The 21,656-nt window shown below is 41.0% G+C and overlaps 1 protein-coding gene across 2 annotated transcripts in view; it reads left to right on the top strand.

Moving 5' to 3' along the window:
• The first annotated feature begins 2,499 nt into the window (after nt 1-2,499).
• The window catches only part of CHEK2 (checkpoint kinase 2), a 32,747-nt gene continuing 13,590 nt past the window's right edge, over nt 2,500-21,656 (top strand). For both annotated transcript variants that reach the window (XM_068989961.1, XM_068989960.1), the window contains exons 1-6: nt 2,500-2,954; nt 7,513-7,637; nt 7,756-7,903; nt 10,424-10,514; nt 14,396-14,504; nt 16,292-16,345. In XM_068989961.1, coding sequence (XP_068846062.1) covers nt 2,663-2,954; nt 7,513-7,637; nt 7,756-7,903; nt 10,424-10,514; nt 14,396-14,504; nt 16,292-16,345 — 819 coding nt within the window. In that variant the 5' untranslated portion in view covers nt 2,500-2,662. The remainder of the gene's footprint in view (nt 2,955-7,512; nt 7,638-7,755; nt 7,904-10,423; nt 10,515-14,395; nt 14,505-16,291; nt 16,346-21,656) is intronic.

Below are 21,656 nucleotides of genomic sequence, written 5' to 3'. Positions count from 1 at the left end.
CCTGCCTCGCCGAGGTCACCTGAGACTGACCAGACTCGTGCTAGTGATTGGCTGGGGAACTGGGCGGGGGGCGGGACGACCCGGGGGAAACCTGGGTTCTGAGTCCCACTCTGCAGCTTAAACTACAACTCCCAGAAAGCATTGAAGCTGCGGGGCGGCCACATCCGCTGCTTCTCATTGGTCCAGCGGGAGCGGAGGGGTGTTTTGATTGGTGGAGGGTGGAGTTTGTATCTGCAGGTTTAGCGCCACTCCGCTGGCTGCGGCTGCTCTGGGTTGTACTCTTCCAGAGGGGCTCACGCGGTGAGTCATAGTGGGGAGCTTCTTTTGGGTATTTAGGGGTTCGAATCCTGTCCTCAGGGTCTTATTGCGAGCTGAATCTCCCGAGCCTTCATCTTGTCCTGTGTATGAGCTCGGGAAGGCGCGAGGGAGAGGAATGCGTGGGCGACTCTCTTCCTCCTTTGTAGACAAACCTCGAGGTGAATTTCACTTCCCATGTTACTTACAAGCAGAAACTGGCCCAGAAGTACGGGATAAGAAAGAACAAAGTTGTGCTCTTCAGAATCAGAGCCAAGCTGCTCTGCAGAAAGTTTTAAAGGTGTTAGTAATTATTATCATGAAAGTGAAAGTGAAGTCGCTCAGTCGTGTCCGACTCTTTGCGACCCCGTGAACTGTAGCCTATCAGGCTCCTCCGTCCATGGGATTTTCCAGGCAAGAGTGCTGGAGTGGATTGCCATATCTTTCTCCAGGGGATCTTCCCGACCCAGGGATCGAACCCTGGTCTTCCGCATTGCAGGCAGACGCTTTACCGTCTGAGCCACCAGGGAAGCCCAATTATTGTCATAGTTTGGTTCAATCTGAAAAATGCCTATTGAGCTCAATAGGCTCTGCTGGAACTGGCAGCAGCACACTGACTTGTGTAAGAAGATGCTTCGAGAGTGTCCGTAAGGAAGTGTGGGGGATTGGGTGGCAAAGGGAGGGGAGGGGAGGGGGGCCACCAGTTTTCCTTGGGACTCAGTTTCTCTATTTGAGGACAAATAAATTGTGTTGCACTTGTAAGGCCTTTCCCTGCTTTCAGATTCTTTGGGCCTGAAAGTCCAATTATAAAGCTTTACTGAGGGGGTGAGGTTGAAAGAACGTTGCTGCAGCATCTCATTTGATTTTCCGTCTACTTTTTGGGTTCAGAGTGGTTGTGATCTACCTAAAGGTCATGCGAAGAACTGACTTAGCTGACTCCAAATGTGTTTGCTTATAAGCTCTCCACTGTACGTGGGGGAGGCCCATGTAGTCCTGGTGTGGTGGACCCTTCTTATCAGGTGTGATGATAGCAGCTACCTCTTGACACACTGTCTTTTGCCACTTTTCAGGGCGGAGAAGTTTTCCTCCAAAGACGCAGGAGGTCACACCTCAGCTGAGGTGGTATCAGAGCATCAGGTCCTGCAGTCGAAGCTCTGGCAGCACCTCCCTGGTGCACTTTCAGGAAACCTCATCGGACTTTTGCATCTGGAAGGACGTTTGTGTCTGGAAGGCCTGTGTAAATGCAATAATCTGTGTCAGTCATGTTTACTATATTTTCCTTGAGGGGTAGCCTGAGTGTGGAATTCTGGAGAGAAAGCACTTAAAAAAAAATCAGATTAGGGATTTAAAGTTAGGGTTTGAAAGTTACTTTGACTTTACTGTAGGTTCTGTTATTGGGGTTTAACTGTGAAATCTGCAACAAGGGTGGGAACCTCTGTGTGTCTGAATAGTTCTTCTGTCGTGCTGGGAGGTCATTTGGGATGCTGAAAAGATAAGCCACATGGCTAATTAGCATCACAAAGGGCTAGGTGGGATTGTTTAGAGCTGTCTTAGTGTTTTGCTTCATTAAGTGGCCCAGCTCTTAGTTTGAAGTCTAGGAATCTAGAATGAACTTGGGTCCTATCCTCCAGGAGCTGGTTTGGGTAAGGGGCATCAGTGACATTTTATGTAAATATCACCCCCTGGGGTGATGCAGCCAATTTCTGTAGAATTTTTCTTGGCCCATCATCTATGCCAAACTACCCGACCTTTCTCCTTCTTTGCTTTCTGAAAATACATATGAAGTTTAAGTGCAGTGTTGATTGTATTAATGAATACATTTTAGGTTCCATTTCTTTTTTCTTAAAAAATATTTATATATTTATTTGGCTGCGCTGGGTCTTAGTGACAGCCTGTGGAATCTTTTTAGTTGTGGCATGAGGCATCTAATTCCCTGACCAGGGATTGAACCCAAGCCCTCTGCATTGGAAGCACAGAGTCTTAGCCACTGGACCACCAGGGACCGCCATTTCTAATTTTTAACAATTAAATGAGTGTAAGCTGTTACGATTCTCTCCCCCTCCCCAATTCAGTATCTTGTTTTTTTCACTTGTTTATAGCCTTCAAATTATTTCTTTGTTTCTTTCCCCTGTGGTATGTGGCTGTCACACAAAAAACTTATCAGGTGAAAATGATCTGAAGAAAAACTGAGCTCAGAAGAGTAATGGCTGTAGACTGTTAGAATTTTAATTTTTGCAGAGCATGCTTGTCCTGGATCTTCTTTTTTGTGTTGTTTGGCTGTTGTAATGTGCCCATCCTTCATCGTTGACCTTTAAGTCTTGTTCCTTGAAACTCATCTGGTTGTGGGACACTTATTTTTGAGGTGGTGATGTCTCGGGAGATGAATGTGGAGTGTCAGCAGCCCCGCGGCAGCGCCTCCCCGCAGTTCCAAGGCGGCTTCTCGCAGTCCCAGGGTCCCTCCTCGCAGCTACACAGCTCTTCTTCACAGTCCCAGGGCACATCCAGCCAGTCCTCTCACTCCAGCTCTGGCACGCTGAGCTCCTTAGACACAGTGTCCACGCAGGAACTCTATTCTATTCCGGAGGACCAAGAACCGGAGGAGCCTGTCCCTGCCCCTTGGGCTCGATTATGGGCCCTTCAGGATGGATTCTCCAATCTTGGTAAGATCTTTTGCTGTGCAGTGCAATATTTTGCTCAGAAAAACAGTTAGAGAAAGTTGTTGCAACAGATAACCCAAGACACTCCTGGAATGATTTTGGAGTTTGGAGGTGGTGAAAGACAGAACCGAGAAAGCAGTTTTGGGTAGTGTACTGGCTCTTACTTGCTGTGGATCCCCTTCATTTATTCTTTCTCCAGAATTTGATTTGGCCTCTGCCTTGTGTTGTCCATCTGAGGAGGGTTGTGGATCTTTTCCCTAGAAAAATGCTGATTCATGCAAACTTGCAAACATTTGTTGTCTAATCACAGAAATGTCATCACTTCACTCCTGCTCTGGTGCAGCAGTTTTAGAGCATCCGTGTTACAGTCTCAGGATGGGGAAGGTTATTTGTTGACTGCCTGTTATTTGTTTTTATCTCAAAATAGCCAACCGTGCTGTTTAAATGTACTCATCCACTCTGACAGCTGATTCCAACAGTGAGACTTTGCTTTCAGTATGTTTTATGTAGTATTTTTCCTCTGTCTTGAATTAAAATGACCTCTTCATTAAAAAGATGGCTCAGCTGGTAAAGAATCAGCCTGCCAATGGGGAGACACAGGAAACGTGTGTTCTATCCCTTGGGCGGAAAGATCCCCTGGAGAAAGAAGAGGCAACCCACTCCAGTATTCTTGCCTGAAAAATCCCATGGACAGAGGAGCCTGGAGGGCTACAGTCCAATAGGTTGCAAAGTCGGACACATCTGAACGACTGAAATACGCACAATACACTTCATTTAAAAAAATGAACTTGATGTTAATGGAATAAAAAATAATAATATAAGGAAATGAATGACTAATATACCTTGTCAGTCATCTTTCCTTTTATATCATGTGCAACTTGGTGACTTGAAAAAACAGTAAAAAGTGGAGAAATAATATAACAATATTCATATGTATAACTTTAAATTTAGAAGTAAACATTTGAAACTATTTTTTACTCATTTAAGCCATATTTTTAAGATAGGCTTAAGGCTGATGTATGGTGAATGGGACACAGAAGTGTTAAGAGTGAAGTGGGATGTATCTCCTGTTAAAATAAAAAAAAATTAATTTGTTTATTTTAATTGGAGGCTAATTACTTTACAATATTGTAGTGGTTTTTGCCATACATTGACACGAATCAGCCATGGGTGTACATGTGTTCCCCATCCTGAACCCCCATACCCCCTCCCTCCCCATCCCATCCCTCAGGGTTATCCCAGTGCACCAGCCCTGAGCACCCTGTCTCATGCATCGAACCTGGACTGGTGATCTGTTTCACATATGATAATATACATGTTTCAGTGCTATTCTCTCAAATCATCCCGCCCTCGCCTTCTCCCACAGAGTCCAAAAGACTGTTCTTTACTTACATCTGTGTCTGGATGTATCTCCTTTAAAAGGGAGAACTTGATATATAAGATTTGAGAGTCCCTTGGACTACAAGGAAAGCAAACTGTCAATCTTAAAGAAAATCAATTCTGAATACTCATTGGAAGCACTGATGAAGCTGAAGCTCCAATACTTTGACCATATGATGCCAAGAGCCAACTCATTGGAAAAGACCCTGATGCTCGGAAAGATTGAAGGCAATAGGAGAAGGGGGTGACAGAGGATCAGATGGTTAGGTAGCATCACCAACTCAGTGGACATGAATTTGCCCAAACTCTAGGAGATACTGGAGGACAGAGGATCCTGGCGTGCTACAGTCCATGGGGTCACACAGAGTTGGACATGACTTAACAACTGAATAACAATAAAGTAATTGCTGAATAAAGAGAAGCAACTTTATTGTTACTGATTCAAGCCCTATCTTCTAAATACTTTACAGTTTTCGCTCTTACACTGATCCCTGAGTTGATTTTTGTACTTGGCATGAGGGATTGTCCAAGTTCATCCTTTGTCATGGCAATGCCCAGTTGTCCAAGAGCTATTTCTTTGAAGAGACTTTTTGAATGTTCTTGATACCTTCATCAGAGATCATTTTGAAGCCATTTGGTGGCCTTTTGAGGGGGAGGGAGGCTCCAAAGAGCTCCTGGTGCCATAGTCCTTTATGTCTCAGCACAGAAAGAATTCAGTGAGAGGCAAAGTGATAGATAAAGTGACTTATTAGAATAGGGCACTTCTGAGGTTTACCAGTGGGGTGGGTGAGAGATGCTGCACTGAGAACTTACTAGTCTGTAGCTTTATGTTAGAAAAAAAAAGGTGGGCGAGGGGAGAAGACCATGTTTGTTTTTCTTGAGCAGATGTCATGCTTCCATCATCGGCTCCACCTGCAGGTTTAGCAGGGGAGTTTTCTTGTCCCTTCATGGTCAAGCTAGGTCCACAAATTATTTTTATGTGAGCAGAGAGCATGTCCCAGGGATCATTAACTTACTGAGCTCACTGGCCAGGATGTGGGGCTCACACCACCATTGTTTTATTGTTTAGGGGCATGTCTCGTGGTTTTGTTATATGGTTTTGTTGCTAAGCAAGCTTGCTTGGTTTTGTGGTTGAGCAAAGCTGCTTTCTTGAGTAATCATTAACTTATAGGGGTCTCCCATATTTTTTCTACTTATAATCCTCTAGCATGACTATTTAATCACCTACTTTATCCCTTTACTTTGTCCTTATCAGTTTGAGCATAAATGTCAGGGTTTAATTCTGGACTTCCAGTCCACTGATCTATGTGGACATCCTTATGCCAGCACCACAAAGTCTCAATTACTGTAGCTTTGTAGTAAGTTTTGAAATCCAGAGTGAGTTCTGATTTGTTCTCTTTCAAGATTGTTTTGACTTCTATGGTTCTTTACTTTTTCATAGGAATTTTAGGATGCGTTTGTCACTTCCTGCAAAGAAGGCCTCTGGGGTTATATCTGTAGATCAGTTTGGATACTGTTCCCATTGTAACTGTATTAAGTCTTCCAGTCTATGAACACGAGATATCCTTCATTTATTTAGGTCTCTTTTCTTTCAACAATGTTTTGTAGTTTTCAGGATACAAATTTTGCACTTTAAAAACTATATACTTTAGTATTTCTTTTTTTTAATTCATTTATTTTTGGTTGTGCTGGGTCTTCATTGCTGCATGCAGGCTTTCTCTGGTTGTGACTAGAGGGGGCTATTCTTGTTTGGGATGCATGGACTTCTCATTGCGGTGGCTTCCCTTGTTGCAGAACAGAGGCTGTAGGGACACAGGCTCCAGTAGTTGCAACTCAGGGGCTCAGTAACTGTGGCTCACGGGCTTTAGAACACTGGTTCAGTAGTTGCGACACTCGGTGCTTAGTTGATCTACAGCATTTGAGAAGCTCCCAGACCAGGGATTGAACCCTTGACCCCTGCATTGGCAAGCAGATTCTCAACCTCTAGAATTTTTTTTTTTAATGTTTTCTTCTTTTCATTGTGATAAAATATATATAACATAAAAATTAGCCACTTTAACCATTAAGTATGCAGTTCATTGGGCTTCCTTGGTGTCTCAGTGGTAAAGAATCTGATGCTTGCTAATTCAGGAGACAGGGGTTTAATCTCTGGGTTGGAAATAACCCCTGGAGAAGGAAATGGCAACCCACTCCAGTATGCTTGCCTGGGAAATCCCATGGACATAGGAGCCTGAGGGTCGGACTTGACTTAGCAATTAAACAACAGTAACAAATACAGCTCATTGGCATCAGTACTTCCACAGTGTCCTGCAACCATCACCATTATCTAGTTCCAAAATTTTTTCCTTTGGTAATTTCTCCTTTCCCATTCCTAGCTTTACTGAAACATATGTAACTAACATATGTAACATTGAATAAATTTAAGATGTACAATTTGATACGCGATATATATTGCAAAATGATCCTCACCATGGCCTTAGCTAACACCTTCATCACATCACATAATGACCATTTGTTTTCTTGTAGCTTTACACTTTCATTTCTATTTAAGTCCTTAATCTATTTCAAGTTAATTTTTTGTGAGTGGTGTAAGATAGGGGTCCAGTTTCATTCTTCTGCATGTGATTGTTCAGTTTTCCTAGCACCATTCATTGAAGAGATTGTCTATTCCCCATTGAGTTCTTCTATTAATTTGTAACCTATTTTCTGTGTCTTTTGAGTTTACCTATTCTAGATATTTCATTTAAGTGAAATTGTAATTGTCCTTCTGTGTCTGGCTTCTTTCACTTAGCATAATGTTTTCAAAGTTCATTCATGTTGTGTCATGATTTTCTGAGAAGTCTTTTTTTAATTGGAGGATAATTGCTTTACAATGTTGTATTGGTTTCTACCATACAACAATGTGAATCAGTCATAAGTATATGGCTGAAGTATATTCAAAAGTATATGAATCAGCCATAGGTATTCCCTCCTTCTTGAACCTCCCTCATACCCACTGCCCCATCCCACCCCTCTAGATTGTCCCAGAGTGCCTGTTGAGCTCCCTGCGCTAAGCAGCACTTTCCCACTAGCTATCTTATTTTACTCATGGTAATGTGTGTTTCAATGTTTATAAGCCTTTTTAAAAGGTGTTTGAGACATGAAATTCAACAGCCCTCTGATGTGTGCTTTTGTGTTGCAGATTGTATTAATGACAGCTACTGGTTTGGGAGGGATAGAAACTGTGAATACTGCTTCGATGAACCCCTGCTGAAAAGCACCGATAAATACCGGACGTACAGCAAGAAACACTTTCGGATCTTCAGAGTAGGTGTCAAATACCCATACATTTGGGAAAACTGGTCATCTAGACATCACGCTCAGCTGTCTCCTGATTCTAACACCCCACCATTAAAACTTTGAAATAAAATGTTCTCTATTTTAGGAAATGGGTCCTAAAAACTCTTACATCGCATACATAGAAGATCACAGTGGGAATGGAACCTTTGTAAATAGAGAGCTTGTAGGGAAAGGAAGACGCCTTCCTTTGAGTAACAATTCTGAAATTGCACTTTCAGTATGGAGTAATAAAGGTAATATTATCTTCTGGTTACTGGCACTTTCTCCTCCCGTGTAAAAGGAAAGATGACACTGTGTCCTTTGCAGAGTATGGTTTAGGTAAATAAAGTAAGTAGGTTAGCATTCAAGATTCATCTCAATCTTGGCTGCATTTTTTTTAATTATGAAAAGTTCTTTCAAGACAGATTTTCTAAGGTTGGATTGGTTTGATTAATTTCGTTTAAAGCCATGTGCTTTAATCATATTGCTTAATTTATCATTCATTAATTGATCCATTTTATCACGTCAACCTTAGATATCAATAAATTATTTTAGGCCATTAGCTCATTTCCCTCCCCACCCTTTTCTCTCCCTCATTCTTCCTTTTCTTTATTCCTTTTAGACATTAATTTCTGTATATATTTATTGAGCTATTATGTATAGCCCGGCATTAGGCTATGGGTTTCCCTGTAAGAGTCTCAGTTTAGACCTTCCACCTTAAATATAGCATGGTTATCCTCTGAAAGTGGAGATGTTCATCATCACCATCGGGTAGCATTTTATATGCAGCTGTTTCTAAAACTTCATGACTATCACATCTGAAATGAACAGTTGTCATTCAGTGGGGATGAAAAAAACCTACAGAATTAAACATAGCTCACAGTGATTGTAAAACCTTGGACAAGAGCAATACTCTTGTTTCTTTAATTTGAAAAAACCTCACAGATCTTCCCAAAACTTGAGGGTTGAGTGATGTGAAATAGTATCTGTTTGTGTGGGTGACACCTTAAAAATACAGATTCCCAGAGGCACTGTCCCACAGAGCCTGGTCCACTAGTTCCAGGCGTGTTAAGAATCCTTCCCAGATGGTTCTCCTGCAGCCAGTCTTCAGACCAACATCTTGGGATTATGGCTATTCTTGCTGGCCTGGTGTACATTTTATTTTTTATTTTTTATTTTTTTTAATTTTTTATTTTTTTAATTTCAAAATCTTTAATTCTTACATGTGTTCCCAAACATGAAACCCCCTCCCACCTCCCTTTGGTGTACATTTTAGATTGCCTTAGTTTTCTCTGTTCTTTCTACTTTGTTTCCTATCTGATAATTACAGTCGGGGCAGCTGCACAGGTTTTTGCTGTTTTGAAAGCGCCCAGTCGAGAGGGCAAGTGGGCACTGAAATGTGGCCTGTCCTCTACTTGACAAGTGGGGTGCCATCCTTTCATAATTGTTCTACCTAAAGGGCACCTTTTTAAATTTGAACCGAGGTGTCTTGTAGTCTGAAGCTGGCCACGATTGAAATGATCAAACTGATACTCTATAGACTGCATTTGGCCTATTGATATTTTATGAGGCCTTGGTTGATGTGTGTGCTTTAATGTGAAAATCCAGATGTCTTTGAAAAGATGGGATATCTGGCCACACTTGAGCCTATCGTCCATTAATTTGAGGATCTGCAGGTGCTAAGTAGAGGCTGTTTCCTTTAGAAGGGTGATGTGTTTTTCTGTTCAAGTCCCCACTCACTGCTCTACATCTTACACTCACCTCAGCCTTACCTATTTCCATGACCTTCTGGCTTCTGTAGGCAACTGAGTTTGCAGCCTTTGAAGTAGACCTCCCAAGTAGACATGGGAAAAATACATCTCAGAGCCCCTCAGATCCACTGATCTCAGGTGTCATTATAACATCTAGGTCCATAAATATCCACAGAGAGGAATGGTTGTATCCTTGGTGGCCAGCAGGTCTCATTCATTAGGCAAGTGTCTGCCTCCTGGGACCAGCCTGGATTGAAACGTACTGAGCTGGTTCAGATTTCTGCCTGACACTGGTTCTCTAGGTTACTCCAGAGTGGTTAAGACCTGTCAGTTGAAATCTGAGAAACTCAAGGGTCTTCACAAATTTCACTCTTTCCTGATATTATAGGCTGTTGCAAATGTACCATTTTGTAGAATTGAAGTGTTTAATAACTGACTGCAGGTTTGGACCAGTGGATGGTTAAATTATGAAATGAGTGGGTTTTTTGGTATTCTTTCTCAGATATAGGCCAAATAGTAAATAAATAAAGGAGGTTTGGGGGGAAAGTGTTATTTACTTTTACAAGTAAGTTCAGGATGGTTTGCGCTACAAAATACCAGCTAGGTAAAAGTAGAAATGACTGAGAGATGATAATATTAGTGATGGTGACCTCTGGCTTTATTTTTATCTGGATATTTACTTGCCTTGAATATATTTTCTAGATTTAAACTATTTGGCATTTGGTTCTGGGCCCAGCTGATAACTCTTCTGAGGTCAGTGAATAAGCACAGTATTTACATATGAGTTTCTTGCCGTGTAGTGAGAATGATACTGTGTGTTTCCATCGTGGGAATGAAACTTGCTGCCGTCACTTTTCAAGGGTTTCATGGTATCTGTTAGCCTAGCTAATGATTTCTTTGGGGTTAGATGTTAAATGGAACTAAGCATGATTGTCTTATATTCCATATGTTTACTAAGTTATAGTTATTTTCTCTCTGTCAAATGGATTAATGAGACCTGTCTCTGCCATTTTTCCCCCTTAGTTTTTGTATTTTTTGATCTGACTGTAGATGATCAGTCAGTGTATCCTAAGGAATTAAGAGACGAATACATCATGTCAAAAACTCTTGGAAGGTAACTTTTTTGTTTTCTTATGGAATTTGCACTTAATTTCTTTCTAGACATTTGTCATTGGTTAGCTTTTTGTTCCTGATTTTATAGCATTTGTTATGTATAGAAAATATTTTAGGGTACCTATTTGTGATAGGTATGTTACTGATTTATTTGATCATTTTCAGTTGAACAGTTTTTCTTTTTAAAAGCAATTTTATTGAGATAATTTTTATATCATATAATTCACCCATTTAAAAATGTACAATTCAGTGGTTTTTCGTATATTCACAGAACTGTGAAGCCTTTACTACAATCAATTTTAGAACATTTTCATTACCTTCCATAAAGAAACATTTATTGCATTTCTGCATTCTTTAGAATTGTGGCATCTTGGAAAGAGAAATGAAGCTTACCATTCAATAGGGCAAAGTTCTCAAAAACCTTTTGGTCTCAGAACCCCTTACACTCTTAAAAATTACTGAAGACATCAAAGAGCTTTTGTTCATGTGACTTAGGTCTTGAAATTTACTGTGTTAGAAATTAAAATTGTTGCTGTCGTTTAGTCATGTCCAACTCTTTGCAACCCCACAGACCGTAGCCCACCAGGTTCCTCTGTCCGTGAGATTTCCCAGGGAAGAATACTGGAGTGGGTTGCCATTTCCTTCTCCAGGGGATCTTCCCAACCCAGGCATGTCTCCTGCATTGGCAGGCGGATTCTTTACCACTGAGCCACCAGGGAAGTCCAGAAATTAAAATGGAGACACGTTACTAATATTTGTTAATTCATTAAAAAATAGTCACTTATGTTAAGATAAATAACATTTTTTTTAATGAAAAATAATTATTTTAGAGAAGATTAGTGAGAAGAGAGGGAAAGCTTCACATTTTTACAGATCTGTTTCATACCTGGCTTACTAGATAGTAAGCTGGAGCCTGATATTTGCTTTTTCACTTGTTTTTCTTTTTTGTGATACTGCATACCATGTAGCCTCTGGAAAACTGGACATTGGTGAGAAAATGAGAGAGAAAAAGGCAAATAATGTCTTTGTGTCATTCCCTAGCTAGTACTGACTTTGTGGGCATTCTGAATGGATCTTAGGGCCCTTTGGGAGTTGCCCATCAAGAACCACTTCCTTAGGGAAGGTGTTCAGGACACCTTTACCATGGCATCCAATGTCCTTCACCCTCCCAGTCCTCCCCTGTCCCCAACAGACTTTCTATTTATTAATATTTTCAGAAACATGAAAGTAGAAAATAGGCGAAGGTGATAATCACTCACATTCCTGCCACAGAGAATTAAGCACAGTGTACTCTTTATGATCATCTGAGAGAGATATTTTAGTTTATGAACATTAAATTCAGTAGCTCATTGTGTTTCCATATTTGGCATTGGCTGCTTGGAAGCTTGCAGCCAAATTTGTGTCAACCCTAAAGAAATGTCTGGGACTCTTGTTTTTTCCTAAGGGAGGATTCAACACAAATTCTCTAGCCTTTAGCAAGGGACAGAAATGAGCCAGGTAACAAAAGAAATTTACTGGCTCTTATAACTGGGGAATACAGGGGTACAGTTGACTTCTGGTATGACTGGACCAGGAGGCCTTTAGGGCTTTATTTCACTCTTGAGTTTTAATTATCTATTTGGCTTTATGTGGCTCAGTCTGAGGGTTCCTGAAGTGTTACCAGGGCTTTTTCTCCATCTTTTGATTCCCCTGTTCTATGCTGTTCTTCTATAGAATTACTTTCTCTGGGTGTCAGGAAAAATGCCTTCCAGGAGTCTCAGATTCATATTTTCTTTCTTCTAGAAACTACAGCATAGAGAATTGTTTCTCTCCCAACATCAGCATTTGATTCCAAAGAAATCCCTAGTTGGCTCAATTTTGTGTGTACATCCACCCCATAGTCCCCGGAGTGGGTGTTGTACTACTATAGGTGCTCTGCTAGACTCAACAAAGTTTTCTCAAGCAAAAGGTGACTGTTATCATAGCAGAAGGGGAATTAGAGAGTGTTTTGAGTAGATTTTTAAAAATCACAGTTACATGGAACTTTATCTCATACCATATACGAAAGTTAACTCAAAATGAAACAAAAACTAAATGTAAGAGGTTTACCTATACGACTGTAAAAGGAAAACATGGAGACAACTCTTTATGATCATCGAGTTGGCAGTAGTTTCTCAAATGGCACCAAAAATGCAAGCAGCAAGAGGAAAAATAGAAAAACCAGACTTTGTCAAATTTTAAAACTTTTGCATGTCAGAAGACACTGTCAGGAGAGTGAAACCTATATGAAATGAGAAAATATTTGCAAGTGATATATCTGATAAGGACCTAATATCCAGAATAGGTAAAGAACTCTTACAATTCAACAACAAAAAGAGAAGCCAATTTAAAATGGGCAAGATATATAAATAGGCATTTCTCCAAAAGAACATATAGAAGTGACCAAAAATCACTTGAGAAGATAGCGTCATTAGGCAAGTGTAAATCAAAAGCACAGTGAGATGCTACTTCAAACCCACTAGGATGACCATAGTAAAGAAACAGAAAATGACAAGCATTTGTGAGGATGCAGAGAAATTAGAACCCTTATGCCCTGCTGTTGGGAATGTACAATGGTACAGCCACTGTGGGAAATAGTTTGATGTTGTCTCAAAAAGTTAAACATAGAATTACCATATGACCCAGCAGTTCCCCTTGTAGGTATATACCCCCCAGATTGGAAACAGATGTTCAACAGAAACTCATGCATGAATGTTCCATTGCAGCTCTGTTCACAATAGCGAAAAGGTGGAAACGACCTAAGTGTCCATCAACAAGAGAATGGATAAACAAAGGGTGACGTATCCATAGAACAGGCTACTATTTAGCTCTAAAAAGGAATGAAATACTAATACATGCACGGATGAACATGCTGATGAGCAGACTGATATTGCATGGATGAACTTTCCAAACATTCTAAGTAAAAGAAGCCGGAAAAAAGACCACATACTGTATGAATCTACTGGTGGGAGATATTCTGAGCAGGCAAATCTTTACAGAGAGAAATAGAAGTTGCCAGGGGCTAGGGGCAGGAAAAATGGAGAGGGAACACTGAGTGGGTATGGGGTTTCCATTTGTGCTGCTGAGAAAGTTCTGGAACTTGATAGAGATGATGGTTGTACAACATTGCATGTACTTAATGCCACTGAATTGTACACTTTAAAATGATTACAATGGCAAATTTTTCCCCCTCACCCCATCCCCAAACCCACAATGGTTATAAAAATCTACTTCAGGTAGGTAATGAGGGCTTGATACTTGAATAACTGTACTGAGTGCCATCCTGGGTAGCAGTCCTGCCTTTTAGCATCAGTATCCCAGTTAATTGCGAATCTTCAGGAGCTTACTGCAAGCAGTTTCCCGGTATACTATTGGTTTCTTAGTGATTTTATTTACAGTGCAATTCATGGTATCAACTGCTTATGCATTTCCTTTGAAGACAGAGAATAAGAAAGAGAAATGGATGAGTGGAAGTAATTTATTTGCAGATGCTGTTTAATATTCCTTGTTGCAGGCATTCATTTTAAACTAGGACTTGGTTGTATATTTGATCTTTCTCTGGCCTCTGGGAGAAGTCATTTCTCTCTGATTTATTTTTAGTGTCTTTCTGAGCATTTCACAATCTGGAGGGACAGTAAGATTTAGGTCTATATCGCTAGGCTCAAAAAGTGGAATTTGGAGCTGACTCAGTGTTGCTGGATGGTCCCTGTTCCTTTATGCCCTTAACATCTTACCGTGGTGGGGTTTCTGAAAACAGAGACAATGGACTGTCTTTAACTTGAAATAGCTCAGGCCAGTTCAAGAGTGGTGGGTCTCAGGATTTAAAACACTGTGACAATCACTTTTTACATTTTTCCCTATTAGTGGTGCCTGTGGTGAGGTGAAGCTAGCTTTCGAGAGGAAGACATGTAAGAAAGTGGCCATAAAGATCATTAGCAAGAGGAAGTTTGCTATCGACTCTGAGAGAGAGGCAGTAAGTACCTGTGTTGGTGGCTGCTTGGCCCCATCATAAAGAATTTACCGCTCAGAAGAACTTTGGAAAATTTTGGGTATACTGAACTAACCTAAACACAGATAATTTGTTTCCAAAAATATTTGGTTGTACATAATAATACACATAGCAGGAACTTTTTTTTTTTTCCTTCCAAGTTGTTACAAGACTGTTTTTACAATAAATGAAAGGAAATTAGGGGAAAAAAAAAATCCCGCTGTATCCCCGCCGCTGGAACCCCACAGCTGTTTTCAGTTTTCCCTTTCCTTCTAGTCTTTGTTCCTATGAATTCATGTTTCTAGATGGCTGAGATCGTATTGTATACAGTTTTGTATTCTGCTTTTTCACATAAGCATTAATGTGTAAACTTTTCCCTACTATATCCTTTTGGATGACTGAGTCTCTGTTTCATCAACTTTATCACTTTATCCATTTCTCTGCTTGATCATTTAGGTCATTTAGATAATTTCTAATTCTTTGTTCTTCCCGATAATGTGGCAATGAATACCTCCATGTTTATAGATTTTTAAAAGATCTTAATTAAATTATATGGTCTGTTTATATGGTAACCATTCACTTTTTACATTTCCTGTAATACATACTTACTGCATTGGTGGAGTGGCCAAATGTATTGGTTTTTCAACGTATGACCCTACAAAGTAATATAAAATGTGTCCTCTAGTCACGTTTTCCTTTGTGGCCAGCTGTTTCTGGCTATTATGCTTTACATTCCTTAAAGATCGATTTTTTTTCTTTTTGTCCCTAGACAATGCCATTCTCGCATAGCAAGAGGAATTTCCTTTCAGTGTTCACTTTGTTATAGATCTTTCCCCTGTGATTCTGGGTTTGTTTTCCATTTTGGGGGGAAGAAAATAACCTACCAGATTCTTAATGACTTGGAACACAATTTTATGTTTTAATTTCATCTTTCAAATCCTATCATATTCTTTAGAGCTCTCTATCATCAGAGTATACCCGGCCTTGGTAATGAGTTTACCGGCTTACAGGAAGAGGCTGGCTTTTAAAATTAAACATCTGGCTTTCTTCGCTGAAGTCCATTTTACATAAATATGTAATTCTATATCCTCTTTGCTTGTAGAGGGTGTAGCCCATGAGGTTGAGTAACTCGAGTCATTCTTCTGGAATTGTAACGGAGAGCAACTTTTCTACCCTGAAGCTTCCTCTTCCCTTTAGAGTCTCAGTAAATATCTCAGCTTGCATTTGAAATTGGACCCTGGCTCTGCTAAATTATGAGAAATGTGACTTCATGTTTTCTTGACACAGTTTAATTGAATACCTTCTCCTTTATGGTTTTTGCTTGTTGTATTATTTTTACAAATGTAAACAGTTCCTCAGTTTGATGAGACAAGCAGAGCTTACCAGGTCAATGTAAGAACAGTGGGAACACATTTGTTTCTGGCTGTGGGAACTGCAGCAAGTGGCTTCCTTTCTCTGAGCTTTGTTCCATCTGTAAAATGGGAATACTTTTAGAGCCTAGTTCACTTGGATTATGGGGCTTACATGAGATGACCCTTTTAGATAAAGAGCTTGGCATAGAGCCTAGTCACTTACTGAATGGCTTATTGTTTACCAAGCATTTTGCAAAGTGATTTTAGGTGAGTTTTTGTGTAATTCATCCTTGATTTCTCTGTAAGAACAGTGCTGAGTCTGGAACTCAGGCAGCTTTTGCTCAACTAAGTTTTAACTGTAAACATTTTCTGCATACTGGCTATTATTATCATTAATAAACTAATGTTATTTTATTAAAGGATCCGGCACTCAATGTTGAAACAGAAATAGAAATTTTGAAGAAACTAAATCATGTAAGTACTACTGTAAAAAAATGACCCATACTTAAATTCTTTTTTTTTAATTAATTAATTTATTTTTTTATTTTTATTTTTTTTTTAAATTTTAAAATCTTTAATTCTTACATGTGTTCCCAAACATGAACCCCCCTCCCACCTCCCTCCCCATAACATCTCAGTGGGTCATCCCCATGCACCAACCCCAAGCATGCTGTATCCTGCGTCAGACATGGACTGGCAATTCAATTCTTACATGATAGTATACATGATAGAATGCCATTCTCCAAAATCATCCCACCCTCTCCCTCTCCCTCTGAGTCCAAAAGTCTGTTATACACAGCTGTGTCTTTTTTCCTGTCTTGCATACAGGGTCATCATTGCCATCTTTCTAAATTCCATATATATGTGTTAGTATACTGTATTGGTGTTTTTCTTTCTGGCTTACTTCACTCTGTATAATTGGCTCCAGTTTCATCCATCTCATCAGAACTGATTCAAATGAATTCTTTTTAACGGCTGAGTAATACTCCATTGTGTATATGTACCACAGCTTTCTTATCCATTCATCTGCTGATGGACATCTAGGTTGTTTCCATGTCCTGGCTATTATAATCAGTGCTGCGATGAACATTGGGGTGCATGTGTCTCTTTCAATTCTGGTTTCCTCGGTGTGTATGCCCAGCAGTGGGATTGCTGGGTCATAAGGTAGTTACTTAATTCTTTTACTTAAATTCTTTAATACTTAAATTCTTTTATCTCAAAAAATGGGGAGAGTGCAAAGCACTTCAGTGTAATAAAACTAGTATTAACCTGGGTTCCTTAATTGTGTGTGTATACGTGTGTGTATGCATACATGCATGGTTTTAGCTGTTAAGCTGGGAAGAGCTTTACCCTAAAATTTTGAAAGGAAAATATTGTGAAAAGATTTTATTATTAATTATGTTATTTTTCCGCTGAGTTAGTTCTGGACCAAAAGCCGTAGTAAATCTGCTAAATATTATTGTAGGGGTTTGATCAACTGATTATATTTGGGGAGACAGTGCTCTTTTGGTACATTAATTATACCTGAATTTTATACCTCTTAAGTACCTTTAGGAGGTGCTGATTTCCATTCACCTTGGTTGGAATAAATCAGATATATCCAAGAGTACCCAATAAGTATGACAACATCCTGGGTGTTTGAATGGTATCTCAGTGATACCCACTGAGTATCAGAGGTCCTATCTTTTTTGTGCAATCATGACCTTGTCTCAGTGGAAAGAGTCTAAAGATGTGAGAAGAGAAAGTTAGACCAGTGGGACTCCTCCCATCTTCCTTTTTCTTCTTTCTGTTTTTCTTCATTAATTCGTGGGCCCCCATGTAGTCGTGAGCTACATGAGTTAAACTTGAAATAAGACCTCCAGTCTTCCAGCTGAGAATTATCCCAGTGGTTCTCAGCCTTTTTGGCACCAGGAACTGGTTTCACGAAAGACGATTTTTCCTCGGACCCGGGGTGAGTGGAGGATGGTTTCAGGCTGATTCAAGTGCATTGCATTTACTGTGTACTTTATATTTCTATTATTATTACACTGTGATATATAATGAAATCATGATACAGTTCACCATAATACAGAACCAGTGGGCGGTCATTCGGTTGATGGGGAGCAGCCGTAAGTACAAGTGAAACTGCTCCTTTGCCCACTACTCAGCTCTTGCTGTGTGGCCCAGTTCCCATGGGTTGGGGACCCCTGGATTGTCTGATTCTGGTTCTTAACCTCTGAACTACAAAAGGTTTATTCTCCCTTCTCTGACCTGGTCAGATCCTCCTAACAACAAATAGAAACTAAGAACATGACATGGACACAATAATTCAGTAGGTTCCTTTAGAATCTGTGGTGGATCTGAAGACCCATGAGAATGTGAGTGGCTGAACTTCCTGCTTGGCTTTCTTCCAATGCCTTGCAACTTCTATCTCTTCTTTGCCTTTGGCTCTTTTTTTCCATGGGATCTGGAATCTCGTTAAAGAGAGGAGCCCTCTAATTTTTCGGGGTGGGGTTGCTTCAAATATCCCCCAAAGATAAACACTTAGAATCCTCAGAGAATTTTCTCTGATGTCAGAAGATCCCCAAGCATAACATTTATACAAATCCGATGTCTGCTGCACAGGAGAGGAATTTAAAACTCTAAAAAAGATCCTTGGAGATTTTTGTTGGCAATTTACAAGGGCACTTGGGAGTCCTTGGGAAGTAGAGATGGGCACATGAGTGCATTTGGATGTTTGGGGACGGTGAGTAGAGCCTGGTATAAAGTCCAGTAGACCCTGGCCTTTAGAGTCAGGCACTGATTTATCAATTGTCGAATGTTTACGGTGCCAACCTGTTTTCTAGGCCCCAGGCAGTCAGCACAGATAGACCTGGCCACCTCTCGTCTTACATGGCTTTAGTCTAGTGGGGAGGCAGACCTGGGTTCCCATCCCTTGTTCTGAGCAGGTCGTTTCACTTTGCCTAGCTTCTGCTCCCTTGTCTGTTTCTAGAGACCGTAGGATACTTGCCTCAAAGGTCAATGAGACTTGAATATGTGCTTCTAAAGCTTTCAGGGCTTCCCAGGTGGCTCAGTGGTGAAGAATCTGCCTGCAGTGCAGGACACGCTGGAGAGCCAGGTTTAATCCGTGGGTCGGGAAGATCCCCTGGAGAAGGGAAATGGCAACCCACTCCAGTATTCTTGCCTGGAGAATCCCGTGGACAGAGGAGTCTGGTAAGCTACAGTCCATAGAGATGCAAAGAGTCGGACATGACTGAGCAACTGAGCGTGCACACAAAGCTCTCTGCACAGGAAACACGCTTGGGGCATGACAGTGATCTGCAATTCCCTACCCTTTGCCCTGTAGGACCTGAGTGGAGAGTCTGGGTTGGTGGCCTCTGGTTTCTGAGACGCTTCAGCTGTGGCAACTGCAGCCTGTGGCTCCAGAGCTGGTGGGGCCTGGAGACAGTCCATGCCGGCTTCGTCTAGTGGTGGCTTTGCGCACTCTGTCAGTGGCTGGCCGCCCCCACCCCATTCCCAGAGTGGCACTGGCCAAACAGACCGAGCAGTTCCCAGTCCTTCCTCTCATTCCTTTTCCATGTGTGTGTCTTTTCTTCTGCCTTCCCTTTCATTTTATTTTATTATTATTATTTTTTTAAATTTTATTTTTACTTTATTTTACTTTACAATACTGTATTGGTTTTGCCATACATTGACGTGAATCCACCACGGGTGTATACGAGCTCCCAATCCTGAATCCCCCTTCTACCTCCCATCCCATATCATCTCTCTGCTTCCCTTTCATTTTATTACGGATTTCCCTGGTGGTACAGTGGTTAAGACACTGCACTTCCACTGCAGGGGATGAGGGGTCCATCTCTGGTCAGGGAACTGAGATCGCGTGTGCCTCGTGGCCAAAAGAAAAAGATGTCACAGGTGTATATTCTAGAGTCAGATGGTGCGAAAAGGTTTATAAACAGCAGCTTTACTTCTTTCCTAATCGCCTTCCCTGCATTTAAAGTTTTTTCAGCTTTTTTAAAGAATTTACCTCCATTATTTCTACGTGATTTATTAATGCATAAACCGCTATCTCTTGGCTTATCAATAATAATAGCTTGTTGTCTTTCTGTTATAAGAGAATTTTAGCTCTCCTGTTTCTTTTTATTTATTTTTTATCAGTGGCATGTAAGATCTTAGTTCCCTAGCCAAGGATCAAACCCTCACCCCTGAAGCATGAACTCTTAACCGCTGGACCGCCAGGAAAGTCCCTCAGCTCTCTTTTCTGTTCCTCTTAATGTAATACTACAGTGCATATTTAGTGTTTCCATTACTGTGACAATAACAGGTTGCCTTGCAGAGCCAAGTATACAGCGATCACAGGTAAGGAGAGGTGGAAATGGTTTGCTGTCAGCCTCACCCCATGGCTGTAGAATCCATGACCAAAACGTGGCCAGCAGGACCCACCCTCAGTGGGTGTGTGTGTCTGTTATTGGTGTTGATGGTATTAAACTGGACAGCGTATGAGTGTCCCCCATGTGCCAGCTGCTCTGTTGAATGTTGGTCCTAGGAAGATAAAAATTAGACTGGCTCGTTGACTTAGCCCATGCAGTACCTGGTGAGAGACTTTTGTCAGGCGTCAGTTTCTTTGTGGGGCCACACAGATTAGTACAACTGCAGGAAGTGTGGATCCAAACTCTGGAAGTGGGGGGACTTCCCTGGTGGTCCCGTGTTTAAGAATCTGCCATCCAGCGGCCACAGGTTTGATTTCTGGTTGGGGAACTAAGACCCACATGCTACAGAATGTGGTGTGCAAAAAGAAAAAATTTAAAGGGGCTTGATACCTGAGGCCAAGTGTGGCCAGAAGGCTGGATCACCAGGCTGGAGGGTAGTGTGAGCAAAGATGTGACATGGGGAGAGAGCCTGGGGTGGATAGGGAGTTTTGTGGCCTGGAGAGGAGGAGAGGAGGATATTTGGGATGGGCAGAAGGAGGTGAGGCTGGGTGGTGGTGGGGGCAGGACAAGGCTGGGTCTGGAAGGGCTTGGTAACCCCTGCTGTGAAGTTGGATTGCAGCCTCTGAGCTGCAAGGTGCTGAAGGATTTTTGTTTTCTTCCTTCCTTCCCTCCTCTCACCCTTCTCCCTTTCTACCTTAAAATAATTTAAGATTATATAATATTTGACACATGTAAAGTAAAATGTAAGTGGTAAAGCGAACTGGTAGGATGAACACCTTTGAACTTGCCATGAGTTTAAGAACGAAGAAACCTGATCATACTGTCGAATCTACCTCATTCTCAAAAGTGTTTCAAGACTTGCCCTTTCCACTTGGCGTTGTGTTTCCAAGATCCACTGTGCTGGGGGAGGTGGTGGGGTGTCCATTCACCGCTAACAGTTCATTGTGGGGAGGTATCACTTGGAGGATTTTAATCAGCAATGGAAGGGATGAAATGTGCTTTGCAGGAAAATCACTTTGGTGGGTGTTTGCTCTTTTTAATTGAAAATTGAAAAATCTAAAGTGAATAGATATACCAATAAAAATCGAGATTTTGATGAAAAAAAAAATACAGTCTAAAAATCATACCACTCTCTTCCTTTTGATTGACACAGCCAGAATCCTTTTCCCTGGTGGGTAGGAGTGTATGTCCCTGATACTCACCACTTCTTGTATCTACCCTGACCACTAGCTTTAGCGTCGATCCTTTGTACTAGAAAAAACAATAGGGGTGTTATATGCATTGAATGTACTGTACGATTCTCCCTGGTTCTTTAGCAAATGCACCCAGCATTGATCAGAGGTCACAGACCATCAGGCACAGGTGTGTGTGTGTGT

The sequence above is a fragment of the Capricornis sumatraensis genome, chromosome 17, assembly GCF_032405125.1.
Source record: "Capricornis sumatraensis isolate serow.1 chromosome 17, serow.2, whole genome shotgun sequence".
Lineage (NCBI taxonomy): Eukaryota > Metazoa > Chordata > Mammalia > Artiodactyla > Bovidae > Capricornis > Capricornis sumatraensis.
This window is presented reverse-complemented; position numbering and strand designations above follow the sequence as displayed.